We start from the raw sequence: 15,906 nt of genomic DNA, 5'->3' as shown, positions 1-15,906 counted from the left end.
GATACTATCAAATAACGGAATAGTATGCAACCAATAAAAATGGTGTGTTGAAGGTACGTTTAGTCCTTATAGATTTATTCACATATATATATAGTTATTGGTTTGCATACCTAGTTGCAGGACAAATTTTAATGGGACATGTGAAACTGTGAAGAGTGGTTTTTCTCCAGGATAGACCATATGTTAGGCCACAAAACAGGTCTCAATAAATTTTAAAAGACTGAAATCATACAAAGCATCTTTTTCAATCACAGTGGAATGAATCAATGAAGAGTGAACACTGAAAATTCACAAATATGTGAAAATTTAACAGCACACTCTTAAACTACCAATGGGTCAAAGAAGAAAGCACAGGAAAATTAGATAAAACTTGGAGATGAGTGAAAACAAAAAGGCATGTGCCAAAAACTTATGGGATGCTGAGAAAGCAGTGGTCAGAGGGAAATTTATAGTTGTAAACACCTTCATTTAAAAAGAAGAAAGATCTCAAATCAATTCCTAACTTTAAACTTTGAGGAACTAGAAAAATAAGAGGAAACTAAAACCCAAGCTAACAATGGTTCTTCTGAATCAGGAGATTATGTGGGATTTTATTTTCCTTTACATCAATATTTATTAGATTTTCTATAATAAATATGTATTATGTAGTAAACTGTGAAAAGGAGAAAATAACCCTATTGTTACATATGTTATCATTTAGCTACTCTGTGGTCCAATTTCATCACCCAAAAAATGACATTAGCCACACAAAAAAAACCCTGAAAAAGTAGAATGTTTGTATTTTATATTTATATGAGACAAATTTTTCTTGTAATATTTATTGAAGTTTTCTGTTAATGAAAGTAAAACACTTTCTTTTTTTAAGGGTTTTTATTTTAGTTTTTCCAACTTTATTGAGATATAATTGACATATAACTGCGTAAGTTCACGGTGTATAATGTGTTGATTTGATGCATGTATATATTGTGAAATGATTATCACAGTTAGGTTACTTAACACATCCATCACTTAATGTAATTACAGATATTGTGTGTGTGTGTGTGTGTGTGCGCGTGGTGAGAACATTTAAGATCTACTCTCTTAGCGCTTTCCAGTATGTAATACAGTATTGTTAACTACAGTCACCATGTTGTATAGCATGAGATCCCCAGAACTTATTCATCTTACAACTGGAAGTTTGTACCCTTTGACCAACATCTCCCCATTTCCCCCAGCCCCTAGCCCCCAGTAACCCCTCTTCTACTCTCTGTTTCTATGAATTCGACTTTTTTAGGTTCCACCTGTGAGATCGTATAGTAGTCGTCTTTCTCCATCGGTCTTATTTCACTTAGCATAATGCCCTCAAGGTTCATCCATGTTGTTGCAAATGGCAGGATTTCCCTTTTTGAATGGCTAAATAATATTTCATTGTGTGTGTGTGTGTGTGTGTGTATACCACACACTACCTTCTCCTTATCCATTCGTCTATCAGGGGACATTTGGTAGTTTCCGTGCCTTGGCTATTGTGAATAATGCTGCAGTGAGCATGGGGATGCAGGTATCTCTTTGAAGTAGTGATTTCATTTCCTTTAGATATGTACTCAGAAGTGGGATTGCTAGATCATGTGGTAGTTCTATTTTTAATTTTTTGAGGAACCTCCATACTGTTTTCCATGGTGGCTGCACCAATTTACACTCCCACTAACAGTGCACAAGGGTTCCCTTTTCTCCACATCCTCACCCACATTTATCTCTTATCTACTTGATAATACGCATTCTGACAGGTGTGAAGTGATACCTAATTGTAGTTTTGATTTGCATTTCCCTGATGATTAGTGATGTTGAGCATCTTTTCCTGTACCTGTTGACCATTTGTATGTCTTCTTTGGAAAAATGTCTGTTCAGGTTCTTTGCCTATTTTTTAATCATATTGTTTTTTGTCATTGAGTTGTAGGAGTTCCTTATATATTTTGGATATTAACCCCTTAAGGAATATATGGTTTGCAAATATTTTCTCCCATTCAGTAGGTTGCCTCTTCATTTGGTTGATTGTTTCTTTTGTGCAGAAGCTTTTGAGTTCGATAGAGTCCCACTTGTTTGTTTTTGCTTTTGTTGCTTGTGATTTTGGTGTCATATCCAAAAAATCATTGCCAAGACCAATGTCAAGGAAATTTTTCCCTGTTTTCTCCTAGGAGTTTTATGGTTTCAGGTCTTAAATTTAAGTCTTGACTCTATTTGAGTTAGTTTTTCTGAGAGTAAAACACTTTCAATGTAAAAATTTTAGAAAATACAGAGAGATGCAAAGAAAAAAACGAAAATTACTTGAAATCCCACAACCCAGAGATATCCACGACTACTATTTGATATACTTCTGACTAGTCTTTATCTCTGTGCTTTGTGTATTTGTATGAAACTGGTAGCATAATGGTGTACAATCCTATGTATATGTCCTCTACTTTTTGCATAATATTATAACATGAATAGTTTCCTAGATCATTGTGTATTCTACAAAGACATCATTTAAAATTGCAATACAACATTAAAATTATATGGATGTGCCATAATCTATTTATTCTTTCAGTATTGGGCATTTATATTGCTTCTCCTTTTTCTAACTAATGTTTTTATGAACATCATTTCAGATAAAGTTGTGTCCAAACTTATGATTATTTTTTAGGAGAGATTCCAAGAAGGAGTACTATGGGCTGAAAATGCCCATAGCTTCACAGGAAGATTGTTGTTGTAGACTTCCACGAGAGTCTATATTCTTCTAGCTCTTAGCCATTATTCTTCTAAAATTATGCTACTCTGATAAGTAAAAAATGTTATCTGACTGTTTTATTTTGCATTTCTTGAGTACTGGTGAGGTTCAACCATTATTCATTTTTATTACCCATTTCTAATTCCTTTGAGAATTGAGCTTCATAATATTTGCCCTTTTATTTTGGGTGTTTATTATTCTTCCAAATGATTTATATGAAGACTACATATTAAAGGTGTCAGTACCTTTTCAACTTTATTTCATTCTAAGCAAAACTTTTATTTTACATTTTGCTTTCTCAGTAGTATCTTAAAATCACTCTCCACTTGAGACCACTATAAACTAAATTCTCTAAGGATTCTTTTTGGCTAAGATGAGCCATAAGATAATATTTATTCAAACTGCAAGCCAGTGTGAATACCAACTTGTGGTTTAAATTTTCAGGGAAGATTTTTCTGCCTGCCTTCACCCTGTGCCAAGGTTGAAAAACATGAATTTTCCACTTTTCCTTCCAGCCCCTAGTAGGTTTAGGGAGGATGTAGCCCTTGGTGTCCCAGCTTTCGTGAGGCTCCTCCAGGAGGCTCCCCATCTTGGGGATTTTTTCTTTCTTAGTAGCTTATAAATTAATGGTACAATCAGCGGCATCTTTAATTCCGTGAAATATGGTGTGTGTTGCAAATCTTCCCCGTTCATATAGTTTATCATGTTTTTAATGTAACAAGTCTTTTACTTCTCAAGTAATCACATCTATTGACTTCTTCCCAGTTTGATTTCTTAGTCTACTTTTTATAAATCTTTATTGAGGTATAATTCACATACCAGGAAATTCACCCTTTTAAAGCATACAATTCTGTGATTCTTAGTACATTCACAAAGTTGTGCAACCATCACCACTATCTAATTTTAGAACATTTTCATGACCCCAAAAAGAAACCCTATGCCCATTAGCAGTCACTTTCCATTCCTTTCTTTTCCCTGCCCTTGGCAACTACTAATTTATTTTCTGTCTCTATGGATTTGCCTGTTCTGGACTTTTTATATAAATAGGATCATACAATATGTGGCCTTTTGTATTTGTCTTTTTTTCACTTAACAGTGTTTTCAAGGTTTATGCATCTTGTAGCATAGATCAGTACTTTATTCTTTTTCATTGCTGACTAATATTCCATTGTATGGGTATACCACATTTTGTTTATCCATTCAATAGTTGATGGATATTTGCATTGTTTCCATTTTGGAACTATTATGAATAATGCTACTATGAACATTCACATACAACGTTTTGTGTGGATATATCTTTTCCTTTCTCTTGGGCATATACCTAGAAGTGGAATTGCTAGGTCAGATGGTGACTCTGTTTAACATTTTGAGGAGCTACCAAACTCTTTTCCAAAGCTGCTGTACCATTTTACAATCCCACCAGCAGTGTATGAGGTTTCTAATTTCTCTATATCCTCACCAACAAATGTTATTGTCTGTCTTTTTTATTTTAGACATCCTAGTGAGTATGAAGTGATATCTCAGTGTGGTTTTGATTTGCATTTCTCTAATGATTAATGATGTTGAACACCTTGTTATGTGCTTTATTGACCATTTGTATGTTTATTCAGATCCTTTCCTCATTTTAAATTGGGTTATTTGTGTTTTTGTTGGTGAGTTGTAAGATTTCTTTGTATATTCTGGACACAAGTTTCTGTTATTAGATACAGTCATGTGTCACTTAACGACAGGGATACCTAAGAAATGTGTCATTATGCAAATTAGTTGTTGGGCAAACATCATAGATTGTCCATACACAAACCTGGATGGTATAGCCTACTACACACCTAGGCTATATGGTACTAATTTTATGGGACCACCATTGTATATGTGGTTCATCATTGACTGAAATGTCTTTAAGTGGAACATGATTTACATATGTATATGATTTACATATATTTTCTTCCATTCTGGGGATTGTCTGTTTACTTTTTTCATAGTGTTCCTTGAAGCACAAAAATTTTTAATTTTGATGAAGTCCAGTTTTTTTCTTTTGTCACATGTACTTTGGGTGTGGTCTAAGAAACCGTTGCCTAACCCACAGTCATGAAGATTTACTCCCGTGTTCTAAGAGTTTTATAGTTTTAGCCCGCCTATTTAGATCTATGCTCACTTTTAAGTTAAAAATTTTAGTATATAGTGTGAATTAGGGTCCAACTTCATTCTTTCGCATGAGTGTATCCAGTTTTCCCAGCAACGTTTGTTGAAAAATCTGTTCTTTCTCCCATTGAATTATCTTGGTACCCTTGATGAAAATCAGTTGTCCACAAGTGTTAGGATCATTTCTGGACTCTCAGTTCTATTCCATGGACCGATATGCCTGCCCTTATGGCAGTACCATAGTGTCTTGATTACTTAAATGTTGTAAGTTTTGAAATTGGGAAGTGTAAGTCCTTCTACTATTCTTTTTCAAAATTGTTTTGGCTATTCAGAGTCCCTTGCATTTCTGTATGAATTTTGGAATCAACTTGTCAACTTCTACCAAAAAAAAAAAGCAGCTGGTATTTTGACAAGGCATGTGTTGAATCTATAGATCAGTTGAGGTGTCTTTCCATCTTAGCAATATTAAATCTTCCATTCTAGGAACATGAGATGTCTTTCTTTTTATTTAGGAGTTCATTAACTTCTTTCAACAGTGTTTTTGTAGTTTTCAGTGTACAAGTCTTACACTTTTGTTAAATTTATTCCTAGGTATTTTTTAATGTTGTTGTAAATGGAATTCTCTTAATCATTCTCATGTTTATGAAGGACTTCACCATGGAGGAGTCAGATAAATGGTCACCCAAATTTTTCTTTTACTCTGCATGGATTGGTTTTTATGTTACGTTTTCTCTAATCTATGTCGTATTATTTTGATGTATGAAACGATGTAGATCAAACCTTGTTTTCTCCCAAGTAGTTAACCATTGTCCCAGTACCATTTATTGAATAAAGTCTTTTCCACTTCTAAGCACATTCAAATATTATATTGCTTTTTCTTATTGCACAGATAGTAATGATAATGCTTGTAGTCCTGCCACCATATGAGGGGGATCCCCATCCACTTACCCTGCTGTATTTTTTCCTTAACACTTATCTCTATCTAACATACTGTAGATTTTACTTATTTATCTTGCTTAATGCCTGTCTTCTTCATTCGAATGTACATTCACTGCCATATCCCAGCACCTAATACAGGCAAGTGGGTTTTGGCAGGTGCACATAGTGTTCATATTTGTTGAATGAATGAGTAAATGCCATGACATGTGTGCTGAGTCTGATCTTCTCCTTAATGTCCAGAACAGATCCTCTAGAAGTTAACTCCACTTCAGGGTATAACCATTCATTTAACCATTCATTCTCTCTTCTGGTTCCATGCCTTAGCCTTCAAACTGTTTATGCTCTTACGTGTTTAAAACAAATCTCCTCAACTCTACATCTTTCTCCGGCTCCTGGTGTATCTTTCTCCCCGTCATAGTCACTCTGTTTGAGAGTTGAACCCACTTGCTGTCTCACTTCCTTATTTCTTGTCACTCTTCAGGGCACTTCAGTTGGCTTTTGACCCCACCACCTCACTGAAATGTTCAAGATCGTCAGCAATCATCACTCAAGCCATTGACCAACTTTGTTTTCTTAAAACTACAATATTTAGACCACTGATGTCAGTTCTCTGTGCAATGTTCTCTTCACTTGTCTTTCATAATTCAGGACTCTCCTGGTTCCCTTCCAGCCTCTCATGCTTCTCGTTGTCCTTTGGCAGTTCCTTATCTCTGCCCTACCCTTATATGTGGGAGTTCGTAAGGGGCCAGGCTCCAACTTTGTGCCTTCCCCTTGGACGACTCTCTCTGGGTGATTTCTCCATCTCCCAAGACCTCAGTTACTGTCCACATACTGACAGCTCGCTCCCACACTGCCAACAAAGCCTTTTGCCTATCCAGCCTCTCCAAGTAAGTGTCCACCAGATTTTACAAGCTCAGCATGCTCAAATTTGAATTTGGCTGCTCCTCCATCCCAGAACCTGCTTCTTGTCTTGCGTCCACACCTCATTGAAGGCCACCGCCATCCATGCAACTATCCTCAGAAATGCTGGCGTCATGCTTTGACTCCTTCCTTTTACTTGCCACTCACCTGCAGTCACTCACCAACACCTGTTCTCACTCTGAAATATCGGGAGTCCGTCCCCTCTTTCACAGTGTGTCTCCTAATTCAACCACTGTGTTTTTTGTGATTTTGCTTTTGAGTTTCTTTTTGCCTAAAGTTGTGACCCCTATGCTGGTCTCTTGCCTCTCATCGTGTCCCCATCCAGTCCAGTCTCCCCACACTGCAGCTGGAGACATCAGTTTAAGATACAAATCTGTTCCTGCTAATTTCCTGTTAAACACTTCCATGCTAAAGAAGAAAAGTTTTTTTAAAAAAAAAACTTCCATGGATTCCCTAGTCCACAAAATCCTGAACTTGGCTTTTAAGTCTCTCTGTGATGTGGTCTCTTTCCCTTCCCCGTGACTTCTCCCATGCCACATTCCACACCATACCCTATCCTGTAGGCTCCAGTAGCTCTTAACTCCTTGCAGTTGCCCTAGACATTCAGGCTGCCTGCGCATCTCTACATATTCTTGTCCCTTTGCCTGCAACGCTCTTTCCATCTTTCCCCAGGTCTTCCTTCAGGTCTAAGCTGAGATGGTGCTTCCTCCATGGTACTTACCGTAGTGAATAACTGAGCCGATTTTCTGTTTCCCCCACTACACTTGAGTTCCTTAAAAGTAGCAACTGTGTTTGGTTCACTCATATCTATTCCAAGCACCTAGCCACATTCCCTGGCACGTTGTAGGCGCTCAGTCATTATTTGATGAATAATTGAACAAATGAATGAAATGTTCGTCTAATACAGCGTTTCAAAGGATAGCAATTTAATTAGTAAAGTTGACACTTTAAATCACAACTTCAAGATGCTTTATCAACTCTGATCAATTTAAAGCCCTTAATGCCTAAAGGAATACTTTCTTTGTAGGTAAAAATCTCTCTCCCTACGCTCACTCCGAAGGAGACTGAAGCTGGTCTTCAAGTTTCTTTTTTCAAATGAGCTTTTTTAACCATGTTGAATCCATTCATCCCGCCGTAAAATTGAGTCATGGTGCCAGTGTAATAATGTCTACAAAATCCTATACATATTAGTCACCATGATGTTGAAACCTCACTGAAATTCTCTACCCAGATAATGTGTCTCAAGTACTAAAACTTGGTTTCCCAAAAGGAATATAATAGTACATTAATTTGTTAAAAATCAACTGTCCTAAGATTTCAGAACAGTAATACAGTCATTCAACCAACATTTGAGCAGCTATTATGTACCTAGAGCTATGCTAAGCATTCATAATATAGAAAGCTTTTTTAAAAAAAAAAATTAATTCATTCTTTCTCAGTAATTTCATAGTCTGTTTTGGGTCAGGGATTGGAACATGTAACAGATTTGACCAATTCTTCCAAAAGAGAGCTTCACGGAAGAATATTTAAACTAAGTTCTGAAAATATAAACCAGCATTTATTAGGAAAGGAGGAAGAAGGGCATCTCAAGTAGAAGGAACAGCATGTACAAAGGCCCAGGGGTAGGAATGAACATGGTACGTTCAGGGAATGGCAGATAGGTGAGCTGAAAAGCGGTAAGGTCTTAGAGGCAGTTGAGTGGCAGTACATAGGGCTGGAAATGAACACAGTATACCTACCGCCAGACATGGTTTTGCCAACGACAAATCCAGGAGTTTCTGTGGCATAAAAGAAGGTAACCCGCAACCCAACCCATCTTTTGAGATATCAGTCAAAACAAGTCCCTGAGGCATTCAATTTCTGCAATATTCAAGTCCTTATCTCCTGAGTGAGACTCAGATAATTCCTTTAAGGAAGATTCACCGTTTAAGACAGAAGTACAATTGGCCCTCTGTATGCGCGGATTCAGTCAACCATGGATGGAAAGGCCTCCCATGGTTGCATCTGTACAGAACATGTACAGATTATTTTCTTGTTATGAGTCCCTAAACAGTACAATATAGCAACTATTTACATAGCATCTACATTGTATCAGGCACTATAAGTAATCTAAGTATGATGTGCATAGGTTATATGCAAATATTACAGCATTTTATATAAGGGACTTGAGCGTCCAGCAATTTTGGTATCTGCAGGGGGTCCTGGAACCAATCCCCTCTGGATACTGAGGGGCAACTGTAAATGCTTTCTTAGGTGCTCTGTGGTCCTGTCAGGTCCTCTCTGCTCCTTGTTGTATGTGATGCTGATAATGAACAAAGAAGCTGTTCCTTTTTCTGGGCTCTTGGCTTTGGCTCCATTATATAAGCCATAAGTACAGACAGTTCTCTGAGTGTCTTTCCTCATCTACGTTTTTTGGTGCTGGCAGCATTCTTTGATCCTAGCTGTTTCTCAGTTTAGAGAATTAGCGTTGACCTAAGAACTGTCCAATTCTCAAACCTTTTGGTCTCGGGGCCACTTTATACTCTTAAAAGTGACCGGACACCCCCAGAGCTTTTGTAGATGTGGGTTCTATATATCTATATTTAACATTCTAGAATTTAAAATTGAGAAAATTTTAAAATATTCATTAATTCTTACAAAGTAAGAATTTAAAAACCATTGCATGTTAACATAAGTCAACTTTAACATAAAGTAAAAAACTTTAACATAAAAAGTAATTATTAAAAATAATTATACTTTCCAAAATAAATAATTCAGTGACAAAAGTGGCATTATTTTATATTTTTTCAGATCCCTAATTCTGGCTTATCCCTAAATCTCAACATCTAGATTCTTATATCTGCTTCTGAATTCAATCTGTGCTGCTGTCACAGGTCATGTAGGATCCAGAAAACTCTATACTCATGAGAGAATGAGAATGGAAAAGGCACATAATGTATTAATGTTATTATAAAAATAGTTTTAACCTCGCTGACCTTCTAAGAGTGTCTCAGGGACCCCTAGTGGTCCCTGAACCACATTTGAGATCCTCTGAGTTAAAAGTTTTAAAATACTGTATTAAAAGATGGGAGTGGGGTTTATAGAAGTTAGCAGATAGACTGTTAGAGCTGAAGTCAGCGTGTGCCCAATTACTTCAAACCTGTAGAGTAGGTGCGACCACTGTTTGATAGGATGGGAGTTAAGGGGAACATGACTTATTTGGTTCACTTATTTAAATCAATTTAAGCCATTTTTTAAACATTCAAAATATCCTCCTCTCAAAGAAAAACTCTAATTTTACCTCGCCCCCCCCCCACACACACACACACTTTAACCAGAAAACAGAATGCCTAAGAGCTAGGGAATGAACCATCGGTTAGACAACTTAAGAGAAAATGAAAGACACCTGGGGTTTCATGCTTTCTAGCTCTCTGACCTTCAGCGGGTCACAACTTTCAACTCTCCGTTTCTGGACTTATAAAAGGGGCCTGCCTCCCTCAGATGACCGTGTGGATAATTTGAGATATGGAGTGGGGATGTTAGCTTCCAAACTCTAAAGCCCTCTGCAAAAGTTATTTATGATGATGAAGGTACCATTATAAGACCACTCATGGGACACACAATTCTTCCCTTCTTTTTAAGTGGAGAGACTGCCCTCCTCTCTTCCCTCATTTGTGTGTCCCAAAGTCCTTCTCCAATTAAGTTCTTGCAAGCTGCCTCTGGGAAGGCCCCAGATGAGCAGTGCAATCTAAGCTCTGAGGTTCCCAAAGCCAAATACAATTACTCGAACGCATCTGCTGTCAGCTTACCCCCTTACACAAACCTCCCAAGGAGAAGAGACACTGCCAAAATCAAGTTCAGGGGGAAGCACAAACAAGCCTCCACTTCCCTCTCACCCTGCTTTCCAGGGAAATTCTCTAACAGTGTTAAGCCAAGAAGAATGACTGCAGCCAAGAGAGAATATCAATAGGGATGGTCCAGCTGCAGCCAAAGCAGCTCCCACTGCCGTGTCCTAAGTAAAGTCACAGCATCCAGTGAGCATGATTGATGGTGAAGTACACTTGCCGTGGTTCAGATTCCCAGCACACATCTGAAGTTGTAGAATGCTGTTTGGACAAAGATCGGGAGTGAATTATACGTCTGACGTAACCATGACCTAGAAAAGACCCAAAGGACAGGAAATTTCAGTGGAAAGTCACTGAAAGAAAAAAGCAAGCAGAAGTTGCTTGGCTAAATTGGGCAACATGAGTATAAGATTAAACACGGGCATGTTTAGAAATTCCCAGTCCCAAGTTAATAAAACTAGGGTCATGAGAATTCTCCGTACTTTACCATCTGCGTTGACCAACCCACCCGACCTCCTCCCAGCGCCGGAAAAGCATGGCTTGGAGGAGGAAAAATCCTTCTTCAGCAACAAAACATTTGAATCGCGCCTCAGATCAGACTTGACTTCAAAATCTGGAGAGGCATTTCAGCTCAAATTTATTCTAGAATATTCTGATTTAAGTCAAGTCATTCTGGACTGATAAAATCGCCAACGCACAATTTCGTCTCCCTTTCCTCATGTCTATAAAACAAAGCTTCTTGCATTCTACTCAAATAATGACTAAAATTTTAATAAGTAATAAATAAAATCTTAATAAATAAAATGTTAATGTGGTTTTACAATATGTGTCTTCGTCTCTCCTTTTTCCTTCCTATCTAGCTTTGAAGGCCTCGCCTTCAAAGAAGCGTTGCAATTCCATCGCCGCCCTGAAGGCCACTTCACAGGAGATCGTGTCCTCCATCAGCCAGGAATGGAAGGAGGAGAAGCACGATTTGCTGACCGAAGGGCAGAGTTTTAGCAGCCTTGATGAAGAAGGTAAGGACATGTAACTTTAAAAAAAAACAAAAAGTTCTGTGATTTTATTTACACAAGTGAGGTAAACTTGTAGTAGAAAAATTAGAAAACTACCTGCTCTAAGAAACCATCTCTGTTAATTTTTAAAAGGATATTTACAGTATGACACAGTTAATGTAAAGTTTTTAAAACAGGTAAACAATGCAATATATGATTCATGGTAAAAAAAAATAAAATTAGAAGATGCTAAAAATATTCAAAAACAAGCATCTATCTTCCCACTACTGAAAGGTAACAAATCTGAACATTTTGGTGTTTTTACTGCTAGAGTTTATTCTGTGCATGTATATCTGTATATATATATATATATATATATATATTTCAAACATCTGTACATATATGCACATACTTATACATGCATGCACACACAATGTAACAATGAATTATCAATTTATTTAGGTTCTCTTTAGTGAATTTAATAAAGGTTTTATAATTTTCTCCTTGCATGTCATATATACCTACCTTTTGTTAGATTTTTTCCTCAGATGAACATAGAGATATAGATATATATTTTCTGTCTTTTCAAATAGTATCTTTTTAAGATCTGGATTTTCTGGCTGGCTGTTGCTACTGCATAGCCCTCACAGCTTTTTTTTTTTTTCTTTTTTCTTACTTGCTGGCTAGGACTTCTGGTACAGCGATGACTAGAAGAGGTGACAGCCTTGCCTTGTCCTTATTTTAAAGGGGATGTTTCTAATATTTGCTGTTGACAAAGAAGTTTGCTGTATTCGATACCCATAATCAAGTCAAGAAAGCTCCTTTTTATGCCTGGTTGGCTAAAAGTTTTTATCAAGTATGAGTGCTGAATTTTATCAAATACTTTTCTCTATTGAGTTGATCATATGGTTTTTCTCTTCTAATCCTATAGAAAGAAAGTGACATTTTAGATTTTTTTATTGGTATAATCTTTTGGGAATCCCAACATTTCCTGAAAATTTCTTCTCCTTCCTATGGAAGATTAGGTCTCTTCTCGGAGTTTTCTTTTCCTGAGTTGGTGGAATTAGGTGTTATTTCTGTTCACTTCTGCATCACTTATCCATCTGTTCCATGTTGGGTTTCTTTCTTTCTCATCTTCCTGTAAACCACCTTTTTTTTTTTTTTCTGGATTTAGCTGTGCTTTATTGACTATGACGCCAAAGCATGTAAAACAATAAAAATATAGATAAACTGGACTTCATCAAAATAGAAAATTCCTGTGCATCTAAGAATTTTATCAGCAGAGTGAATCAGCAACCCACAGATGGAAAAATATTTGCAAAATATACATCTGATAAGGGATTGATACAGGGAATATGTAAAGAACTCCTACAACTCAACAACAGAAAATTAATTTTTTTTATTAAGATTATGATAGATTACAACCTTGTGAGATTTCAGTTGTATATTATTGTTAGTAATGTTGTGGGTATACCACTTCCCCCTTTGTGCCCTCCCCCCACCCCCCCTTTTCCCTGGTAACCACCGATCGGTTCTCCTTGTCTATATGTTAACTTCCACCTATAAGTGGGGTCATATAGAGTTCGTCTTTCTCTGTCTGGCTTATTTCGCTTAACATAATACCCTCAAGGTCCATCCATGTTGATGCGAATGGAACAATTTGGTCCTTTTTTATGGCTGAGTAGTATTCCATTGTGTATATATACCATATCTTCTTTATCTAGTCGTCAGTTTCTGGGCATGTAGGTTGGTTCCACGTCTTGGCTATTGTAAATAATGCTGCGATGAACATAGGGGTGCATGGGACTCTTGGGATTGCTGATTTCAGGTTCTTAGGATGGATACCCAGTAGTGGGATAGCTGGGTCATAGGATATTTCTATTTTTAACTTTTTGAGGAATCTCCATACTGTTTTCCATAGTGGCTGCACTAGTTTGCATTCCCACCAACAGTGTGTGAGGGTTCCTTTTTCTCCACAACCTCTCCAACATTTTCCACTTTTGGTTTTGGATATTTTTGCCAATCTAACGGGTGTAAGGTGATATCTTAGTGTAGCTTTGATTTGCATTTCCCTGATGATTAGTGATGATGAGCATCTTTTCATGTGTCTATTGGCCATACTTATCTTCTTTGGAGAAATGTCTCTTCATGTCCTCTGCCCATTTTTTGATCGGGTTGTTTGTTTTTTTGTTGTTAAGCTGTGTGAGTTCTTTGTATATTATGGAGATTAATCCTTTGTCGGATAAGTAGCTTGTAAATATTTTTTCCCAATTAGTGGGCTGTTTTTTTGTTTCAATCCTGTTTTCCCTTGCCTTGAAGAAACTCGTTAGTCTGATGAAGTCCCATTTTGTAAACCAACTTTTATCCAAATTTAGTGATTTCCACAAGACTTAATGAATTGCCCTTCCTCCTCTCTCTGAGTTGATGGCTCCAGTTCCTGGCAGGCATCCACCCTCTTTCCCTGAGCATTGGCATCTCTCCTGCCACCCTGCCTGGTCTTCTTATAGCAGACATAAAACTGCAAGGTGTCTGCTGTCGGAAAATCGGATAAACTCATTTCCAGACTGTTAGTTAGACTTTCAAATAGCATGCTCGATATGACTCCTAAAGTTAAAGCAGTGAGTCCACTTGTTAACCTGGGGGGAAAAATTATACTAAATACTACGTAGCATCCAGAAATCCTGGAAACATGGAAGGTAGTACACATATTGTGCTTTTTTTGAGAGGAACCGTTGGGCCCATTGCTTCAAATATAAAGGTACTTCACCTAGTCTCTCAAGATTGAAGGAAAACCTACTGAGCATATTCTTTGAAAATGTTAAATACTTTTTAAAAATGAGTTTATCTTGAAAATTCACTGCATCTACGAAGTTTCCTACAAGCTTCGGCCTTTTCATAATGCTCTGGACTTGGGGACTTCCCTTTTCGTAGTACACCAAGTCGTCACCACATTTCCCTCTAGTTTTTAGTCATTTGTTTTCTGTCCTTCTCAGTATGTCTGGGTTGTGTTCGTTTTCTATTGCCATGTGACAGATTACCAGAAAGTGAGCAGCTCCATTTATTAGCTCACGGTTCTGTAAGTGAGAAAACTGGCAAGGCTTGCCTGGTTCCCCAGCCACAGTTTATGGGGGTCTCAAAAACTGGGCTCAAGGTCTCGGCTGGGTTCTCATCTGGAGGTGCAGAGAGGAATCACCAAGCTCATGGTGGTGTTGGCAGAACTTACTTCTTTGCAGTTGTGGGGTGAGGACCTGTCTCTGTGCTGTCTGACAGCTGTGGGCTACGCTCAGTCCCTAGGGCCCATCCAGCCCCTCCATCTCCAAACGGAGAATTTCTCACAAGTGAAGCCCCTTCACACTTCAAATCTCTGACGTCACCATCTCTGACCTCTAGACTCAGATTTAAAGGGCTCATGTGATTAGGCTAGGCCCACCTGAATAATCTCCCCTTTGACTAACTCAGAGTTAACTGATTAGTAACCTTAATTACATCTGCGAAATTCCTTTTGCTGTATAACATAAAATAATCACAAGAGTAGTATCTCATCGTATTCACAGGTTCTACCCGCACTCAAAGGGAGATTTTACAAGGGTGCAGGTCATTGAGGATCATCCTGGAATTCTCCCTACCACACTAGTTTTTAAAAAACTGAAGGATATAGGAGCATGAGGAAACGGTTCTGTGTTTCAAAGAGCTGCTCCTAGGGGGTTGAGGGGTCAGCCGTCCAGCGTTTGGGTGATGTATGACCCGGCCCAGTCATTGCACAGTCACCGTTTTTCTCTTTCGTATCACTCAGGTAGCCTCTGGTTTATAAAGTCAAGCTGGGGATGCCCAAGGCCTGAGTCTGTATTAGTTATTCCAAGTCTAGCTCCATCAGCCTTACATTTCGCGGCAAGTCATTAAAATGTGATGTGAGATTATTTTTCAGACCCAGTTTTCAGTGTTATTGAGAGTTTTCATATGTTTCTCTGTATTTAATGAGAAAGTGGGAAAGATAGATCTGTTCAAGTATGTTGAAGATTTCTAGCCAGCCGTCCTATTAAATTGAAGCCTTTCTAATCTTTGCATGTTGGGCACTTCTGTTACTCATGCTTTTGTATGATTATCCTCAGTTATTCATCACGGCGGTTCTTTGTTTGATGTGAATCGAGGCAAAGCTGCACCATCTCATACATTTTAGTGTGTGTCCCATCTCCTAGTCCGGAGTCCAGCCCTCCTGTGTGGCCCTCTTTTCCCTCTCTGCCTCGCTCCACATCCCCATCTATCCCCCTCCAAATCTGAAATCCAAACCCTCAAACGCACATGATAGTGCCTGTTAGGATCATTTTCCATTCACACACTTCCTGAAAACGTG

General features: G+C 37.9%; 1 protein-coding gene across 9 annotated transcripts in view; it reads left to right on the top strand.

Annotated features, from left to right (window-relative positions):
• PIP5K1B (phosphatidylinositol-4-phosphate 5-kinase type 1 beta) overlaps window positions 1–15,906 on the top strand; it is a 279,387-nt gene that overhangs the window by 206,256 nt on the left and 57,225 nt on the right. For all 9 annotated transcript variants that reach the window (XM_023627257.2, XM_023627253.2, XM_070248645.1 and 6 more), the window contains one exon: window positions 11,424–11,579. In XM_023627257.2, coding sequence (XP_023483025.1) covers window positions 11,424–11,579 — 156 coding nt within the window. The remainder of the gene's footprint in view (window positions 1–11,423; window positions 11,580–15,906) is intronic.

The sequence above is a fragment of the Equus caballus genome, chromosome 23 (assembly GCF_041296265.1).
Source record: "Equus caballus isolate H_3958 breed thoroughbred chromosome 23, TB-T2T, whole genome shotgun sequence".
In the NCBI taxonomy this organism is placed as follows: domain Eukaryota; kingdom Metazoa; phylum Chordata; class Mammalia; order Perissodactyla; family Equidae; genus Equus; species Equus caballus.
This window is presented reverse-complemented; position numbering and strand designations above follow the sequence as displayed.